Below are 21,222 nucleotides of genomic sequence, written 5' to 3' on the forward strand. Positions count from 1 at the left end.
ATTTGTCTCTCTAGGAACGCGATGGAAACTCATGGCCCTCATGAGCCTCTTTCATCGGGAGAACATTATAATCAGCTTCACGTTGGGAATTAGGATAGACGCTGGCATTAGACAATGTGATCAACTGAATGATTGCAAGAGAGTCACTTTCAATGATAATTTGGGGGACATCCAAACTAACTAGTAGCTCCACTGTTGTAGAGACCACAAACTGTTGTTATGCAAGAAAAACATTGACAAACTCCAAGGTTCCAAAACTCCTGCAAAACCCCTTTGATCCAACCTCCAGTAGAGTCACACATCACTCCCCCTTGGTCACAAAGTTAAATAGACCAATAGTTGGTAAATTAAGAGAATATGAAATAATTTATCACTATGAATTTCACAAGTATTCTTCGAATACACCAATAGTTGGTAAATCAAGACCAATTCTTTCACACTATAAAACAGTTATAAGAAAAAAGTTTTAATATCTGAAAGTGCTTAAAGAAATGACATAAAAGTTTACTATATTTTTAATTTTCAAAAGCTAATTTTCAGAAGTGTTTTTGAATGCTTTAGATAAATAAAAAAATTAGTACTTTGGCCCAAAATCAATTCTAGGCCCAAAACCAGTGAAACTCAATCTCCCGCTCAAATTCGAAAACCAAAACAAACGATCAAATGGTCTCCTCAAATTCACTTTTCTAAACTCAAACCTTCACAACCCACCACCGTGCTCATCCATGGAGGACGACCAAGAGACGCGTCTGTCGCAGAAAATCGCAGCGATTCTCGACGACGCTCGAACCTCACTCGCCACGCACAACCGAAAGCTCAAGGAACTAACCCTCCTCCGATCCAAGTCCCCTTCCCCTTCCCATTTCTTCTCCGCTTTCTCCAAATCCCTCACCCCGCTCTTCAACTTCCAACGCCGCCTCGCCTCCGCTGACCGTGCCGTTGCGTTCGTCTCCTCCTTCGCCGCTGCCCGCCCTCCCGCTGACGCCTCCGCTTCCGACGATTTCCTCGACCACTTCCTCAACTTCCTCCTCGTCGCCGCTGCCGCCGCCAACAAAACCGCCAGGTTCCGAGCCTGCCAGATCGTCTCCGAGGTAAGAAATTCAGCAACAGAAGATCTGAGAATACTGCGAAAATTGGAACTACAATGAATTTCCCTAATTTTTGTGCCGATTCATTATTCGGATAGAAGCATAACGTATGATTATTGAACATTTCTGCTACTTTTAACTTTCGGCTTTAATTTAACTGAAATTCATCAATTTTTGGATAAAATTGCGGCTTCTAGATGTAAGTTCATGGTTTACAATTACTGCAAATGTTGGAACTAGGGTTAATTTCTCCAGTGACGTGTTGATTCCGTTTTTGGATTCGAAAATTGCGAATGAACAACAAACCTTTTTGATTTTCCTTTTTTGGTTTTGTTTTGATTGGAATTTGTTGAATTGTAGATAATATTGTGGCTGCCAGATGATGCAGAAGTGAGCAATGACCTATGGGATGAGGTGATAGATTGCATGATGGTGAGGATGCGGGACAAGATCCCTGTGGTGCGTACTTTTGCGATTAGGGCGCTTTCGCGCTTTGTGAATGACACCAGCAACAGTGACATTCTTGATTTGTTCCTTGAGCTGCTTCCCTTGGAACAGAATGCGGTTAGTGCATCTTAATGCTTCGTCTTTATGCAGTCAGAGACCTATTCCTGTTATTGAATTTGAAAAAGTTTGCAGGATGTTCGTAAGATGATTGTGTTATCTTTGCCCCCTTCTAGTGCAACCTCTCAAGTTATCATTGATTGCACCTTGGATGTGAGTGAATCCGTACGCAAAGCGGCATACTGTGTTCTAGCTAATAAGTTCCCTCTTCATAGCTTAAGGTAAAGTGCTGAATAGTTAAAGAACAATAATTCTATTCGGTTCCTCCTACATTTTACTCTGAGTTTCCACTTGCCCTAGAACTTAGATCTTTTAATATGCAGGGTCTCACCTTATAGTTTTAACTTCTAAGTGCCAATGCCAGTTTTCTACTGTTAAAAAAGAAAATCAAGGGTCTAGATTTTTATAAGTACAACAATGGACAGAAAGTAAATCATAGACTTTTGATGATTACTGCTTTGATTTTCTCATTAGCAATTATGGTTTGTACTTTACACCCTGAAGTCCACACTGCAGTTTACAGGATCTCAATCTTTTCTTCCATTATGAAAGGAATAATACTTTCCATGTCTGTCCATACTTCTTGGGGAACCTTTAATCTGTTGTCATTATAGTAATAAATGACAATCTGTATAATAATCTGTCTTCTTTGTCTGTCTTTTTTAATTATTAGGCAGTGTTACAGTCGCATAGGGAGGATATCGGATATCCTACTATTGTGATAGTAATTGACCCCAACATCTTTTCACTTAAGTACCGTTTTCTAACCTTCTCTTTGATTTCCCTTCTTTCTTGTAGCATTAAGCTCAGGACAGTTATTCTTCGAAGCGGACTTGCTGACCGATCTGTTGCTGTCTCAAAGGAATGTTTTAAACTGTTGAAAGATGAATGGCTTATAAAGTGCTGTAATGGTGATCCTTTACAGCTTTTGAAGTATCTTGATGTTGAAACCTATGAATCAGTGAGTGAGTCTGTCATGGAAGCACTTCTAAAAGCTGGTTTAGTTAAACTACAGAATGGTGCAAGTATCCAACAGTATATTTCATCAAATGGTGACACGGCAGAAGGTTAGCTAAGCTTTATGAAATTTAAATTGTTTTATTTGTTTGACCTTCCGCATTCTTGCACGGTGACTGATTAAATATTTCATCAACATAGTTAAAATTTAGGTTTGTATACTGTGTTTATGATGCTAAGGACATGACTGAACTTTTATATGTTTAAACAAACATATTGCTATTTTTGTATGTGTAAACAAATATATTGCTGTTTTTCAGAGAGATTGGTTGAAATGGTTAAGTCAAATGAATTGTAATTGAGGCTGTGCCTCTGTACTATCTTGTTCTTGCGCATCTTCAGCTATTTCCTCGCGCCCTTGGATTTCGTTTCTTGAATACCGTTATGACTTATGAGAACTTAGCTGTTATTTTTTAACTGGTAGGCTGAGATTAGGATTCAACCTGGATGGCTGTTGTACTGCATAATTTATTGTTTCTCATATTTACTGTAGGGGACTCAGTTGATTGTCAACCAAGCATTGAGCTGATGGAAGCTGAGGCTGCTCTGTATTGGAGAACTGTGTGCAAGCATTTGCAATCAATAGCACAAGTGAGTCAAAAGGAATATCCATTTTTCATATTTATTTATTTATTTATCTGTCTAAGTGCAATCCAAGAAAGAATTGGAGGCAGGATTTATCTCACTTAGGCACTTGGTTAATCATAGATTAGTTGCTAAGAAAACATTTATGAAAGCTGACATCAGGTGTCTACATACCATTGCTAACTTGTGTCCGTCTTCTGAAATACTAATAGTAAGATCTTCCTGTCTGAGAGTTAGTTTCTTTAGGCCATATTGCCGTTTGGATCATCTTGCTGAGTTATTATGGTTGAGACCTGATCAGTTCCAAATCTTATAAAGATTTTATTGAAGTGTAAATTGAAAAGCTTGAATAAACTGAAAAGCTTGCATTGTCGTTGGCTTAACCTCATGGGTATGTCCATTAAAATTGATTACCAATCCCTTCAGAAGTTATGGTATTAATTAACACAGGCAAGCAAAATTTCTGGTGATGGTTTTTTTCCCTAAAAGATACAGGAACATGTTGTCACTCTTCTGTTATCACTCTCTTGTCTATCTTCTCATTATTGGAAATTATTTAGGTACAGTCATTACCGCTTACTCAATTTTTTTTCCCTTCAAATTACTAAGGATTATTATTTGTGCCCCAATAGGCCATGGGCTCTGATGCTGCAGCCACAACGGGCACTGAAGCAGAAGTGTATGCAGCAGAAGCAACAGATACAAATGACCTTCTAGAAAAAATTCTTCCTGCAACAGTTGATGAATATATAGAGTTGATTAGAGCTCATATCAATGCTGGTAAGTTTACGTTTATATGGATGAAGCTGATACACTCAACTCTGTAAAACACACTTTGCTCTAATTAATATTTGCAGGATCAAACCATCGTTTTGCATCCCGGCAGCTGCTTTTGCTTGGGGCTATGTTTGATTTTTCTGACGCAACAAATAGGAAGACTGCTAGTGCATTTCTGCAGGAGCTGATGAGGAAGCCTCCAGAGCATGAGATTGATAATGAAGGAAATGTTGTTGTTATTGGAGATGGGTTAAGTTTTGGTGGAGACAATGATTGGGCTGAAGCTGTAGCGAGATTGGCAAGGAAAGTTCATGGTGCTTCTGGTGAATTTGAAGAAGCTGTTCTTGCAATCGTAGAAGAGCTGGCTCAACCTTGCAGGGAGAGAACAGCTGATTATGTGCAATGGATGCACAGCCTTTCACTTTCTGGCCTTTTACTTAAAAATGCAGTGTCATTGCGGTTTCTTCAGGGCAAGGCTATTGGAGCAGATGATCTACTCCAATCTTTACTACTTCCAGGGGTAACAAATTGTTCTAAATCTCCTTACTGTTTTTAGGAAACTATTAACTTATCTATCATGATACTATTATTTTAATTTTAAAAATATCCCATGGACCTTTGAGCCAGTTTTACAACAAAAAATGATTCTTGCTTGCGTCAAAACTTCGTTCAGGATTGGGACTGAACTTTTGCAAAAAATATTCATATCTTTACATATACTACAAAGTAAACCTATACATATATCCATTCCTGAAAAGTTGTTGTATAATGGCTCAATCATTGATAAAATTACTTTGCTGCAGTTTTTTATTGCTTAATGAACTATGATGATGATATTAAAATGTTGCTATGAACTCTACTTATCTAGAAAAACTAAGAAATGATGTATGAGCTAGACATACATAAACCATAATAATATATTCATTTGGTGTCTTTGTTGTCGACTTGTTCTAATTTCTATGATATTGAGCTTGTAATGAACAATGTCTTTCTATTTAAAAAGTGGTTTGAATGCAGAATCAGTCTATAGTTGTAGATCTTGTTTGCGGGTGTTGACTTCTAACTTATTACTTGCATGGACAATGGAATGCGCAGGCAAAACAATCTCACTTGGACGTGCAAAGGATTGCTGTCAGATGTCTTGGCCTTTTTGGGCTTTTGGAAAGGAAACCTAGTGCAGAACTATTGAAACAGCTGAGGACTTCATATATCCAAGGGCCACATTCAATCAGTATAGAGGCCTCTAAAGCATTGATTGATCTTGTAATGTGGCATGGTCCTCAAGAGGTTGATAGGGTTTTAAAGCACACTATTCCGGGCCAAATAAATTGTGACAAGAAAAGTTTTTGTCCTGTGAACTTCTCTGATTTAGAAGGGGATTTGAATGTTGAAACGCTTGATATCTTATATGGTGGCTTTGAAAATGATGACTGGGTTAGTCCTTCAACGAGTAATGATGATGAATGCATTAATGCGGTACTTGGAGAAGGGTTTGCCAAAATTCTTCTTCTAAGCGACAACTATCCAAGCATACATGCCTCTTTGCATCCTGTGCTTTTATCCAAGATCATTTACTTGTACTTCAGTGATGTGTCGGAACACCTGTACAGGTGATTTCTGTTCATCTAGTTTTTCTCCATGTTTGTACTATTCTTTCCCTGTGCATGTAGCTAATTGAGATTGAATATGTTTCTCCTTGACCAGGTTGAAGCAATGCTTATCTGTTTTCTTTGAGCACTACCCATGTCTTTCAGTCAATCATAAGGCAGGCAACACTGATATCATATTTTCTGTTCTTACATTATGCATCATTGTTTACTTTTATTTATTTTAATACTGTATCTAATGCCTTAATTGTTTTATTTCTGTTAACACAGAGGTGCATATCAAAGGCCTTCATTCCAGTAATGCGTTCAATGTGGCCAGGAATTTTCGGCAACTCCAGTGGTTCTTCTTTTGTGGTGTCTCAGATGCGTAAGCGTGCTGTTCAAGCTTCACGTTTTATGTTGCAGATGCTGCAGATTCCTTTATACATTAAAGAGACTCAACCAGAGAGTGAAAATACTAATACGGAGCAGCCACAAGTTATAGATAGTTGTGCTGAAGTTCCATTTGAGTGTGGTGAAGAGGGGCTTGCGCTTCGCATAGCCATAGAGGTAACCATCCTCAAATTTGATGTTTGTTAGGGATATGCTAAAACTTGCTCTTCTGTTCACCAGGCTTAATATACTAAGTTTATTAATATAAAGGCTGCACCTTATTGAATTGGTACGGGTTGTCCATACAGTTCTGGTTTATTTGCTATGTTCTAAAGCTTTTGTTATTTACTTCATTATTCTTTTTTTCCGTCGATGTTTATATGGACAGTAAGAGGATCTCTGAGTATTATGGTAGCAGAAAGTTCCTTTTTTCTTTCTTATTTATTCATAGAGAATAATTTATTTTAAGCATCTTAGATTTTGAAGTCCCCATATCCTTCTAATTGCTTGAACAGGAAAAGCCTGTTTTTTGATGCCTGAAGACATTTAGCAGAGATAAAAGGGAAAACTTATGTGAATCATGTTTGTAATCCTTCTGCTTGATCTTGGTATAGTCTTGTACTTATCATTTAGATTATGTTTGTTGATACGTCCCTGCAATGCATAAAAAGTTGTATTTGATCTGGAACGTGGGATTTTGACATCTAATCATTCAATTATCATAGTCTTAAATAGCTATTCGATGCTGGGAGAAATTAACATGTGTGATATATTAGGAAAATTGGGGACAATGCCAAATGAGTATTGGTTTTATCTGTGAACTCATTGATGCTTGACATCAACTGCTGTATTAACTGGCACCGTTGTTGCTCAAAGCTGTCTAACTCTAATGTCACTTTTGGACATAAATTATAGATATAGAAATGGCATATGTGAATTTTATATCAGATGGCTAAGTAAAAACATTGTATGATTCAAGTTCAATTAATGATTGTGTGTTCTTTTTTGCTTCTTACGCTCTATTTTGTTAAGGTGGCAAGCTTTCACTCGAAGAAGACAGCTGCTGAGAAGTCATATGTGTCAGCATTATGCAGAATACTTGTCTTGCTTCATTTTCGGTTGTCTGAACAAGGGCCAATAAAAATTATGAGGAAACTCCTATGTCGCATGGTTCAATGTGTATCTTCAGAGAAGGATCTTGTTAAAGAATTGACCCGCATGGCTGACCATCTCATCACAGTCGATAGACAACCAGATCAGGATTTGTTGCAAGATGAAGTTAATCTCATTTTGGGTAATGCTTTATTTTTCTCTTCCATGATGTCTTTAATGGTAAAATACCTAGGCTGTATTTTGTTTAAGCAAGCAAAATGAACCAGCAGAAAAAATACGCTGTATTAGCAAGTCAATTTCAATCTTATTCTTTGATATCATTTACATTCCTCGTTTTCGTGCATGTTTGAATACACGGTGGATCACTGTGAAACTAAAATTACATAGAAGTTGCTTCTGTCAATTGTGATTGTAGCTTACTGTGATTTTCTGCCGTGTATACAAACATGCACTTCCTAATGAATATCTTATGAAACCAAAAACATTGTATTGCAATATGCAGTTTTTCCGGATCCCCCCTGGAAAACCTTTTGCACTGCTAACATTTTCTTTCTCTACTTTTTGAAGGGAAATTGGAAATTGACTTCAACCTGGATTTGGATAGTTCTGCTACAATTCCACAAACACCAGCTGTACCCCCAACCAGACCTGCGCGTTCTAGGAGAAGGGTTAGGATTGAGGAAGATAGTTCTTCTGATGAAGAAGTTTCACCTGTTTCTGTGGTTCCTACAACCAATCAGACTGTTAAAAGTCGTTCACAGAGAGCAAGCAAAACTGCAGCAATGAGCAAGATGATGTCTTCTGCCAGGAAATCACTCAAAATCGATGAAGTTGACGAGGAAGAGGAAGAGGAAGAGGAAGAGGAAGAGGAAGAGGAAGAGGAAGAAGACTCTGGTGTGACATCTGAAGATTCTGATGAATCGGATCAATAAAATTAGATATGTGCTTGACATGTTAGATCTAATGGCCCTTGCTTTGTAATTTTCTTAATCTATATTGTATTGTTCTGATTATATGTATTGCAGATTTTGTACAGAAGAGCAGGTCAGTATAGTTCAGCTTGCATTCTTGCAAGCCATAGGGTATTATTATTAGTATTGTAATGAGTTGGAGTGAATGAAATTCTTGTCCAGCAATTGCTGGCGACTCTACTGTCTATCTTTTTATTCTTCTATGGCCTAGTAACACTTTCTTCTGACAAAATATATTTAAATTACTGTTTTCTACTTAATTTTAGAAATTATACTTTCTCTGATGACTTTTGGTTTAGTCCAATCTTTTTCTATTTTTTGTTCAAGCGTGGAATCTGATTTAATGTCTAAAACATGTTAGCAGTAATGAGCAAGTTTTCAGGATTCTTAAAAGATATAAGATTTATCAGCAATTAACTTCAAATGTCTACAAATTGATTTTAGTACTTTAAATGATGAAAAGTTTTAAGCATCCTTATAATTAACTTTGGAATTTCAATCAAAATCAATTTTTAAAAAATTCATAATTCACTGTAGGTGTTCAAAATTAATTGATGAATGAACCGTACTAATGGTCATTGTTGTTTTCTTCAACATATGCATATGCGGTGCTTTGAGGGTAATGGAGTACCTGCAATTGCAAAGACACTTTGATGTTTTAAGTTAGATGAGTCTTTCTTGGTGGGGGATGAACTCTGTCCCTTGCATTTACAATTTGAGACTCTTGGCTAATCAATGGGGCCTAGGATCATTGGATTTGAAGGGAAGTAGTTCATCGGATTCGATTTAAAAATTTGGGCTAGTGGCCTTGGACCTTTAGCCCATGGAGAGATTTTAATCTGTTCTCATATTAGATCTCGGATTTTAAGCCTGTTGACTTGGGCTTTAGGCCTTGACAATTTTTTTTTAAGGAATAATCTAATTATTAGAGGAAATTTATTATAATTATACTCCACCAGCACCCGATTTCTAATTTCTAATTTCTAATTTAATGCTCTCTCTCAAGGTTCTATGGACCAAATTGAAGCTCCCATGCCGAATGATGCATCATGCCTCCAACGGTGGTCCCATATCATAAGGTCATTATGTCGTTGTTGTGTATATATAACAAGTACTAAACTAATCAAACTAGATAATTGATTAATTGGTCAACCCCTCCCTCAAATCATAGACACTTATTAGAAAAGAAAAATGATCACATTATTATAGATTTCTTTAAAAGGTTTTAGAAGTAGGCCAAATAAAATCCTCAAATGAGAATGTCCCCTAGGCTTACTAAGTGGTGGATGTCATGGAGAGCACATCTAAGACACATAATTAGGAAAGGGAAGCTTTTGCCCTCCCAACCCAGTCATTTCTTTGTGGACACTGTGCATATGTTAAGAGGCAATTTCTACTTTTTAAGATATAGTTTATGCACCAGAAAAGTGCAAGATTAGTGAAATAAATGAAAGATTTTGTGGTTGACGGATGTCATCATTCGTTTGAAAATCAGTTGTTAGGTTTAATATTATCTTTTTTCTATTTATATTTGTTCTGGTTGACTCAAAAGGCTACTAGACCCAATATCGTATAAGGTGACCTAGAGGTTCCACAACTAAGTGAACACCATGTTGGTCAACAAAGACGACAAAAAACAAATTTCATCTCGTCTAACTGAGAGTCGATCAGACTTGAGCTAACACGTTCATAATACACTTGCAAGGTTGCGTACAAGAAATCATCATCTCTGAAGTCTTGCATAAAGACTTCATCAAGGCCCATCCTCGAGTACGACTCTAACTACAACTATAAATACAAGTTTAATCGTTCTTTTACATAAACATTACTCACTTTGCTAACTCATTATTCTTCTATAACTTTGAGCTTCTCACTATGTTCTCATATTGACTTAAGCGTCATGGCACCTTTACAAATACCTCACTCTGCTATGTCTACAACACACCACCGTGACATAGAATTCATCCAGAATCATGCACCACCACTAATGATCTAGAGAGTCCACTAGCTCAGATCTTTGAAGAACAACTGAATCTAAAACCTTACTTAATAGAATCAAACAGGTGTTTCCTGAATTACCAATCCAATTTAATAATGTGCATTAGAATAGTATTGACATACTTTCTGTCTTGCAATTCTTGAATCAGTATCTTTAATTAGGACACTAATTAGCAGAACTGAGTAAGTTAGCTCTGAACGATCACAACAGAAAACCAACCAGAGTAATGAACGGGGATTGGGGAGGGCATCAACTTACCAAGTGTTATTTGTGTGAAGGAATTCTATATTACTATGATTGAACTAAATTTCCAATCTTTGTGATATATAGCACTTTGAAATATCATTTATTATATATTTAATCTATAACTATTTCTCAACTATAACATTTTTTTTCTCTATTTCTCACATTTTACCACCTCAAATCAAATCATATATATCACATTCGTTATTTCTCTTTGTTTCTCATTCTAGATGTTTACATCCGTTAGTAGTCTATCAATCATTTTCATTGTTTTTAAAAGGGGTTCCCTATTATCGTTCTGTGATAGTATTTAATTTTGTGAACAATGTGGTCAAAAGGTCTAAATTTTTATTGTGTGGAGGTGGTGAGAGGTCTATTTTAAAGAAAACACATGGATAATATACACATCTTCATTAATTATGTGTCTTTGATACACCAATAGAATACATAACTTCATCTGTGATCTGCATATAGTATAATACTATAGCATATGGGGCAACCTTCAAGCAAGGCATGAAATTTAGGCATTCACATGGGGTGCTATAATAACAATTAAGAGTTTGGCATGTTATTCACTATTTATTGGTAGCTCAAAGCATTGATATTATGGTCAATTTGTTGCGGTTGTCGGGGGAACTCATTAACTGTATCGAACTTTTATAATGGCGCTGTCTGAATAGAAATTCAATGGGTTGAATCCATGGAATTTAGAAGGAAATATGCTCCCAATTGAAAAGGATCTGGCCTGAGATTTGGAGAAATTATACCTTTCTCATTATTTCTAGTACTAGTATCGAATTATCACGGAGATAATTCTGTTCGAGTTAGAAAAATTCTTGTATAATAGAACTGCTGTCTTAATGATTTTTTTTCCACACCTAAGACTTGAATTTCGAAATAAGAAAAATTAGACATGTATCCCTCAAACTAGTTCGTTAACCAGAGACATTATACAATTGCATAGCAGAATCCTCCAATTTGAAATAAAAGCTCATATTGAACAAGGTTGATTCGTTCCTTTTAAGCCTCAAGTGTCAAGTGATAAGCCCGTGAAAATAGCATCGACGCATATCCACTAACGATAGTTTCTACTGGACACACTCACGCTTTGCTTTAATTATGATGATATATAGAAAGCTAAAAAATAAAATAGCAAATTTGAAGGTAACTTGTGTGACGTTACCCAACTTTGAAAAGAAAACAAGCAATATCTGCTGGAATCCACATAGACTATGATGTAGTAATCTTCTACAGATTTATTTATCAATTTAAGAGTTACAACCATTATGTGTGTTTTAACATAATTTATAAGAAGCCATTCAGTGTTTCAGTTCAAGAACATGTGAATGTATTCGTTTGCCAATGCAAACTCTACAATGTTTATATTAGGCCGTGAGAGATGTGTGTTTTGGAAATTCTCAAATTTGAATAAACTAACAATTAATAAGCGGTTTGGATTTCAATTCCTTATGGTGGAAAGTTCCTAGCATGTATTTGGATGGGGTATTTTTTGGGGTAATGTATTTTGAGAGAATTTAAAATGTTTTTTTGTCAATAAAATGCTTTACTATTTTGAAATAACCTGTCAAGCCAACCTTAACGGGCCAGGTCAACACTGTAGTAGTCGGCTTGACCGGAACGGATGAGAGCGACTCAGAAAGGCCTAAACTCTAAAGTCATCCCTAAACCTGACATGATTGGGTCGGATCAACCCCGAACTAGTCGAGTAAACATGAATGGGTAAAAAATCGCAAAACCTTAAACCCCAAAATCAGCCATAAACCCAAATTGAATCCTAAAGTCGATCATAAACCCTAAGTTCAAATAGCCCGAATTGATGTTGACATGTTCGACCCGACGCCGACTCGTCAATGATTCGCTCAACCCATTACTGATTAGAAGCCAAACAACGACTGACACGCCCGACTAGCCCTGAACCCCTAAGATCGACCATAAACCCGACTTGAACACTGAAATGAGCCCTAATCCCTAATTCCAACCCGCCCATTTAATTTTGCTCGCCCGACTCGGACATGCCCGACCTAGTTCGGACCTACCGACCCGCACTAAACCCTAAAATTAGCCCTAAACTCTAAATCTTACTCACCATTTTTTCAAGTGCTACTCATCATCGACCCTCCCGACATCAAATTGGTGTCGACTCGTCATCGACTCTCTATTTCCTTGGAAGCTTTTTTTCAGATTGGGTCAATGTCGGTTTCGAGCGGGTCAGCGTCGGGTTTGGAGAGTCAACGTGAGGTCAGGCTGGTTGACACGAATTTGGGCGTGTCGGCTCTGAGTTAGGCTGGAAAAATGGATGGTCAAGTTTATGGTTGTTTTTAGATTTCAAGTCAAGTTTAGAGTTTAAGGCTGATACGCAGTATGTCTCTTCAAATATAAGTAGGGGTGTTCTGTTTGCGGTCTTGATTGGTTCAGTTTTGAGGGGAAAACTTTCATCCGATCCAATTACTTCGGTTTTGTACTTCATTATCCATTCAACATTTTTATTTGAACCCGAGCCAATCCAATTTAATTTTTATCGGTTTGAATCAGATTTTGGTTTTTAAAGATTGTTGTAATGATCAAAATCAATGAAGAAATAGAAATTAATTTGAATCATATAACATCACATTACAAGCTTAAATGACGAGAGTTTGGAATAAAAATGTAAAGATAATCAACAAAAGTCTCCAACAAATTACCACATTCATCATTCTTGACTCAGTACCTCTCTAAAATAAGAAGAAAAAATTTAATCTGCATAGTAGGTGACATAACTTTTAATATTATGAAAATTAGTAATATATTTTTCAAATTATTACTTGAAACCCTTTTACCCGATATTTGCAAACATTTAATTTAGTTTTGAATTTCAAATCCGAAATTCGATCTAATTTCATAAAAAATTTCGGTTTTCTCAAATTTGAAATCCGTTTGATTTTCAATTTAACTGAGTTCTAGTTTTTTTTTTACCGGTTTTAAATTTTTTTAGTTAATTGAATTGGTAATGACCACCCGTAGATATAAGTTATCCAATCAAACAGCTGTAGAATCTGATTGCGGAGATTTTGGAAATTCCAATTGCAACAAAGTCGAATCCTAAAAGGTTTGAGTAATCCAAATGAGTGATGACACTGAATTTTATTGGTTTCTTTTCGAGTATGTAAAGTGAAAGAAGTGACTCTTTTATGATGAACACAAATTAAAAGAGGGGAATGTGTGTTTGTGCGCGACACTGTTACTTTCACTATATTTTTTAAAGTGTTTGTGTTTCCTTATTGTTATCTAATGTGATATATATTAGGTAAAAAGGCGTTGGGGAGAGTCACGAAGAGAACCCATGGGGCAAGGTCGAGAGGAAACACTAAGGAAATCTTGGACACCATATCTTAACCAAAAACCTTAAGACATTAGGTTTATGAGTCCATCTCCTTATAAACTCTCCCTTTTACCTTGACTTATCTAATGTGAGACTTGACTCTAACACTTGATTCCAACAATCTCCCCCTCAAGTGTGAGTCCCTCAACCACATCACCCATGGTCCTCCCGTCTGCGGAAGCTATCCACCTTGCACCGGCGTTCGCTGCCAACAGAACCCGCCGCCTAGCCACACTTCTAGGAAGACTTTCGACACAAGGAGCTGTTATGGTCTCACGAACCATCGGCTTTGATACCCACTTGTTGGTGAGAGTCACGGTGAGGACCCATGGGGCAAGGTCGAGGGAAAACACCAAGGAGATCTTGGACACCACATCTTAATCAAAAACCTTAAGGCATTAGGTTTATGGGCCAATCTCCTTATAAACTCTCCCTCTTACCTTGACATCTCCAATGTGAGACTTGACTCTAACACTTAATTCCAACAAAAGGTACAATAAATTAGACCTGAAATAAATATAATGTTTGAGAATGAACATGAATCATATAAAAGGTCCTTTCTCCATGTCCACCACACACTTCCACCAACTAACTACGTGGTGTGTATTTGTGAGCCTGAGGAAACAACAGTAAATAAGACAGAAACTTCACTAGAACTTCACTAGTTATTAGTTGCAAAACATGCACATTTGCGGAAGATTTTGTACTTTTCTTATTTGTATTTATGCACAATATGGAATCTTATTCATGCATGAAAACTAGCACTATTTTCGCATTGTCCATTGAATCTTTTGTGACTTAGAGCTCAAAACAATATATTCCTAATATACTAACTTCATTATGAGTTTCTGACATGAACTATTGAATTTGTTTTGTCCAACCGCGGTATCATTTATGGAGGCAATTTTTCCTAAATTGAAAGCATCCACCTCATGACCGGTTATCATTGTAGGGCTTTTCATACAAAATAAAAAAAATCAAAAACCTTAACTAAAAGGTTAAAAATATGTTAAGAAGTCCCAGTTGAGCAGATGTTTTTGGGTAGAGTTAGGTGTAACCTAAATTCTAAAATGGTATTAGAGTCTATTCTAGATTCGTTTACTGATGACCACTCATAAGTGAGACACTGCAGATGTTCATTAGTGCAAGTTCCACGCTCCAGTTATTCATCCATGAACGTGAGGGAGTATGTTAAGAAGTTTGATATTGATCAAGCTTTTTAGGTTGTTCACGTATAGTGAGACGATGAAGCATGCTAAGACGAAACCCTAGCATAATTAGGGGTTCCTAATTACCAAGATGCTTTTGGAATAAAAATGAGCCAACCCGGAATACAAAATAAACTTTTTTCCTTTTATAGTTGAAATGTGTGAAACCATAAACCTAATCCATATCTGGATTCTTGGTAACCCCAGCATGCAATATCGGAATCCATAACAAAGTTCCATTCACTCTTAGACTCTAAGAAATTTGTCCACATATAACAACCTCAAGTATTAATCTTAATACTAACTCTTTATTTCCGTAACTAGATCGTCCTCCCATCAATCCGATACTTAGTCTCTCGATCAAAACCTGACAAACCTTGAGTCCTACGCACTTAAGACAAGAATTCATAGACTTAAAACCTAAACTTTCACCACGTTTGGACCTCAAATGTCCTTTAATTCTTCAATACTTCTTAAATGAATATCCATTTCTTAAACTATAACTCCTCCCCAAAGGAAATCAATTACTTAACAAAAACTTTACTTCCCGACTCCACTAATCCTCGATCCAATCAAATTAATCTTACCAATCCATCTATCAAAGTCCATTGCCAGTTCTGATTCCGAATATCACCCCCTCAATATTAAGTTGATCAGGCCTAATACATCGAAGGTGAAGATTTAGAAAAACCCACTGGAACAGTCGATGAGTTCCTAACATCCAGTAGTCACAGAGATCTTGATATTAAATCCTCAATGATGCCGCTACGGAACTACACACTCTCGACACCATACATATACTATCCATACGGAATCTCCCTGAGATTCATCCTTCAGCTTCTAGCTTCTTTGTTAAACACATCGGTGCAAGACTACTTTTCTAGGCTTAACGCGTTATTCTAAACCTCGTGTAACTTCTATAGTTTAAACACGAGCAACGGTCAAATAAAGTATTATTAGGCGTAATAACTATAAAGTCAAAGCTCGACAGTAAAGGCAAGTTAGGTGTGTTGCACACGTTACGAGAGTATTGAAGCGTATTATACCGGAATGAGAAAGAATAGTTAGAAGGTTACCATCGTTATTGCGCTCTCCTCTGGTTAATCCCTCGGCTCCTTCACCGTCCATGATATAAACCCTTCCTTCAGCAGCAGGGCGCTTTCCCCTTACGGTGTTAACAAACGGCTCAACCTTGGGTGTCTTGCAGTTGTTGGCCAGATGTCCTGGTAGATCACACTTGAAACACCTCGGCTTCCCCTTCGGGCATTTCGTGGAGTAGTGCCCAATCTCCCCGCATCTGTAACATGACACTTGTTTCTTTTCCCCTCTGACCATGGCAGGAAGCTTGCCCTTCATCTTGTTGTCAGACGGTCCTGCCTGGAACGTCCTACAGTTTACAGCCAAATGTCCACGTTGTTTGCACTTGCAGCATTTTGGTCCAGTCATTGGGCACTGAAAGGCGTAGTGTCCAAGTCTCCCACAACGGTAGCATGTCACAGCCTCCTGGAAATTAGTTGCGGTCGTTAACTTGCGTGATCCTGGGGTAGGGTCTCTTCCCTCGGGATGCTGGTATGGCTTCCACTGCCGGTACTCCTGTGGATCTGACCTCACTGGTCCTCCAGCTCCAGCTCGATCCAATCCACTATGCTGGTACTTGGACGCCTCGATTAGCGGTTGAGGTCGTTCACGTGCAGCCTCCTCAGCGCGTCTGTAAGCGTCCTCAGCAGCCTGATTCATCATTGCCTCAATCATGGTAGCTATTGCCTTTGCCATCCTGTCAGGGCTTACCATCCTATGCTTAGTCAAACAAACAGTTAGTACTCATCATCGGATAGCATCTAACATACTATACAATATGATCAAGCAATAACTTCAATCAATTCTAAGCGAGAAATCGCTTGGCAGACAATCAATTTTTACTCTTTGCAGAGTCACACAACCTAGCACAGAAGACCTATTCCCCAAAGACTCCCGAAAGACTCGACAAGCTCTGATACCACAATGTAACACCCCGATTTCGGTGGCGTCACTTTAGTAACCAAAGAAATAACTTAAGCGGAAAAACGTGAATTATTTTTTTTCGATAATGTAAGTAAAGACAGAAAGAGATGAAACTCTAAAACGAAGATAACAGAACTAATACACAATATGATTACAGCCCCCACTGTAAGTTGTAAACCACGTCACGAGTAAACCTCCAGTGACGGAAAGTAAAAGAAAGTAACGCCCGTAGGCAAAAGTACAAACCAAGGTAAAAATACTGTGTCCGCAACACTAAACCTCAAAATCTGAGAACAAGTTGGCCCAGCGGCCTAAGAAAAGACCCCCTAAATCCAACCAGCTCTCTGTGATCTCCATAGGAAACCACACAAAAGCTACCGGTAGGAAACTACCCTGTCCCCAAAACTGAAGCATGACGGTCAGAGCATCGACACTACTCCTACACTAATCCCATCTCGAGTAAGTCGCTCGGTGGCCAGCGGGGTCGACCACCCCTGAACCGTAGTCCACCTGATCAAGCTTCTTCAACCTAGTTTCCCCTGAAGGGTGAACCATCGTGAACCGGTCCGCCATACTCAACTGACAATGGCGTAGTCCGCCCAAACACACACAGAAGACGCGAGGGTCAACTCCAAAGAATTATATAAATAATAAAACCAGATATATAGGGTAATAATTATTTAGCATCTCAGGCTTATACGTTTAGGGATAACATCCTAGGGTTGCATATATCACAATGGATATAAAGATCATAATAACAATTAGCATGCCTCAAGTAGGATAAACAGGTACCAATCACACTCAGCAACTAAGTCAGCATGTATGTTGCATGAAATGCAATGCTGGGTAACAAAATGCATTCCGGAAGAAGGATGGACACCATCGAGTCAGCCCTAACACCGGCCAAAGTGGGACCATTCCGCTCGGGCGCCTCTTACACCACACAAAAGTAGTCAGATCAGCAGTGAACCCGTAGGTCTGCCATTCCGCCTGCTACTAAGGACCACCGTAGTGTCCTAAATATGGAAATCCGGGTCTTATGACCATTTTGGAATCCACCGAGGTCCGGTAATCCGCCGTGTATTAACCTCAAAATGAGTGCATGAATGCAAGTGATTAGCCAAACAACGTCTCCGACCTCACTCGACACGTCGTCACGTGTTCTAGCTAACTTATTGTCTCTAAAAAGCCTACCCTAAGGCAAATGTCGATTCTGCGACAAAATGAATTAATCAAAAAGAAGAAGAATGTACTTGGGAACTCATGGTTCCCGGCTAAACTTTAGATAGCCAATCAATAAACTGCTCATCGAGCGAAAGGGTACCGAAGTACTTGGAAACTTATAGTCTCCGGCTAAACTTTAGATAGCCAAACGTTAAACTGCTCATCGAGCGAAGAGAGTATCAACATACTCGAAAACTTGTAAGTTCCTCAAAACTTGGACTCGACGACACTTATCATATCTTCAGGACTAATATTCAGGCTCTAAGCTCTTATCTAAAGTTGTTATCATTGTTCAAGGGGTTTAGAGATTGATTAATGTCTTATGAATTTTCTTTGAGAAAATAGATTTCGTTTAGTCTTATGATACTTCCTACGAGTTTCAGGGATCCCATAATCCCAAATAATTTAGGAGAAGGTCTCGATTCATTAAAACATAACAAGGTCCGAACTTCGTTCGTCCTTTCAAACTCTCTCAAAATCTCATAAAAATTCGGCATGACTTGCCCGTAATCCTCACTTTCCAGAAACATAGGCACGAGTGGAATAGCATCATGAAACAGCTCAACCAATAGGCATAAACAGCATATTCCAACACATCCTAAGTTAACCATGTAGCACATAGCATGTGAATCATTTAGCACACAATATCATGGCATCAAGTACTCAACAAGTTCGGCCGAAGCCTCAGACATCATTTCAGACATTTAGCAATTAGGTGCATAACACATAAATCAAGTCGAATTTCATCGACACCTAAAGCATTATCTAGTAATTCAGAGAGTAGCCCTCACCTGCAACTCCTCCAGCGTTTTCCTCACAACCTCCTTCACGTTCCTCGCCTTGATCTCCAGGAAACTCCTCAAAAGAACCTTAAGCCAAAATCACAGAAATCAACACATTGAGTCAGAAACTCAGCAAGCAATAAGTCCTAGGGTTACACGGTACATTACAAACTCTGTGGTACGACAATCTAACGCGTTAAGACAAGTTTTCGAAAAAGTCGGATTTCCTCCCCCCTTGGTATAGCTCTCGGCCACTTTCCTTAATTGGGAGGGTCGATTTTTCTTCGATCAAACTTGGTTCCTAGGTTAACATACGCCGTAACTAAGACGGTTCTAAGCTCGGAAAAATTTTCGGATCGAAAACTGATATAGGGGTAGTTTGGTCATTATTTTTAGCTCAAAATTTCAAAATTGGATTTTTGAAAAACAGATTGGATGGAGACGTCCACAACGACGTTTATGACGACAAATCCTACTAGCACTAAGCCAAGTCGATAGATTAGAGCTTAAAGGTTGCGACTTTACCGAAAAATGGGTATTTAAGGTAGAAATTGATCCCGGCGGCATTTCGTCGACATTTGACAAAATCTAATCTGCAGAACACGCTCAGGAGCATGCAGGGAAGAAGTTTAGACACTGAAATCAAGCTATTTGGACAATTTTACAAAATGCTCCAAACTTTGAGCTCAGAAAAACATAGAAAAAGTCGACAGATCTGACGATTAGAAGTGAGATATAGTTTACCTACCTCAAGGTCTTCGATTAGCAACGATCGGTGAAGAAAACGGGCAAAGATTCGCGAAAATCCGGATCCTCTCTTTCTCTCTAGCTGCTCACGGTTTTGGGGGAGGGAATGGGTGATTTTTTTGGCAAAAATCTAATTTTTGAGCTATTTATAGATTTTGGAAAATGCGGAAAAATGATTTTTTTGCGATTCCGATTTTTCCTGCGCGTTCCTCTGCGCATTCTAAGATAGGTTCTGGCGACAGAATTCCAGAACTCAAAACAGGATTCTTGGAGTTAAACCAAAAGATCCAAAATCGGCATAAGTCGGTGTAAGTCGGTTTATCCCGAAAAACTACTTTTTGCAGTGATCGTCGGATGAGAAAACTTCCTTCTGAAGAAAGATTGGGAATGACGAGAGAAATAGGAGAACGCGAGTGGAATCTTCATTTGCAGCTCCGAATAAAAAAAGTCTTCATCGTCTGTCGATCTTAGGTTTCTCGAACTATCAGGGATTCCGTTTCGGCAAACTTCCGAGAATTGAAATTTGACGTTCGTACTTTCCAGGATTTCGCATCAAAATAATTGTTTAAGGACGGAAAAGAGAAGTTCTAACATTTCTCTGAGGATTTTTGGAATTAGTTTCCATCGTGTCCTAAAGCGTAAATTAACTATTCACTAATACCTTTGACCTAGGATTAAGCGTATGTTAGTCGTGCTATAACTCTTATCGGTTTTTCGATAAATTCTTGGACTTTTCCTGAACCTTTTTCCTTCACAAATTTATCTTAATCAAATAAACTCTTTTATTTTATTCACTTATCCAAAGCGTTAAAACTTGGGCCTTACACTCATCCCCACTGGGCTCGTGCCCTAGGATAGAATTGGCTCGCCCAATCAAGGTGGGACTCTCTCGTTAGAAGATTTTACTCGGGCTTTAATTTGCTGGTCTTCAAAACCTCACTAGCTCCTCCACATATCCTAACGTGTCACATGGCTTGTCGGCTGGGCTTGATCATTGGGGGCTCGCCTGTAGGTCATCTCTAAGGGGTTCACGACTCGCCATAGCCATAAGCCATTTTGATGAGATCACCTTGCTGAACAGCTTCCTAGGCGAGCCTTAAATCTAGGAGGTGTCTGACCCGTCCAAAGGTAGAGTTAAGTATGACCCAAATTCTAAAACTTTCAATAGTTATAATGATCATAATTCTCATCTTTCATGGACTAATATGGTAATTTCTAACCTTTAAGGAATTAAGGAACTATCAATCTAACTTGGGTTGAACTGACCTTTCACTAGGTCAAATAAGTTTGAACTTCAAATTCTTTTTATTCACGAATTAGGCAGAAATGGGTGGGAAATGAAATTTTAATGTGGTCAAACTTGGTCAAAGAGCTAACTTGAGTCGAAAACCAATCAGAACACCAATTGAATCTAAACTGACTTCAGAATAGATACAAGAGCTTCGATCGAAAGCTTTTCCTATCTAATTTCAGCTGATCCTTCAATGTTTGCAGTAACTAAATCAGAAGCTTCATTTAAAAGTTAAGAGTAGGCTCAAAGAGAGG

The 21,222-nt window shown here is 38.2% G+C and overlaps 1 protein-coding gene across 1 annotated transcript; it reads left to right on the forward strand.

Moving 5' to 3' along the window:
• Nucleotides 1–682: 682 nt before the first annotated feature.
• Nucleotides 683–8,349, forward strand: LOC130723763 (uncharacterized). Its single transcript, XM_057574890.1, has 12 exons — nt 683–1,091; nt 1,449–1,652; nt 1,728–1,873; nt 2,451–2,719; nt 3,163–3,260; nt 3,887–4,034; nt 4,112–4,551; nt 5,127–5,641; nt 5,736–5,796; nt 5,909–6,187; nt 7,043–7,304; nt 7,691–8,349. The coding sequence occupies exons 1-12, from the start codon at nt 726–728 to the stop codon at nt 8,053–8,055; spliced, it is 3,153 nt and encodes a 1,050-aa protein (XP_057430873.1). The 5' UTR covers nt 683–725; the 3' UTR covers nt 8,056–8,349.
• The last annotated feature ends 12,873 nt before the right edge of the window (nt 8,350–21,222 follow it).

Source organism: Lotus japonicus, chromosome 6 (genome assembly GCF_012489685.1).
Source record: "Lotus japonicus ecotype B-129 chromosome 6, LjGifu_v1.2".
NCBI lineage: Eukaryota > Viridiplantae > Streptophyta > Magnoliopsida > Fabales > Fabaceae > Lotus > Lotus japonicus.

Bases quoted from the DNA above. Each gene is read 5' to 3' on its own strand.
- LOC130723763 (XM_057574890.1), top strand. From the start codon at position 726: ATGGAGGACGACCAAGAGACGCGTCTGTCGCAGAAAATCGCAGCGATT. The intron at 1,092-1,448 runs GTAAGAAATTCA...GTTGAATTGTAG, and splicing joins CCTGCCAGATCGTCTCCGAG to ATAATATTGTGGCTGCCAGA. The intron at 4,552-5,126 runs GTAACAAATTGT...TGGAATGCGCAG, and splicing joins AATCTTTACTACTTCCAGGG to GCAAAACAATCTCACTTGGA.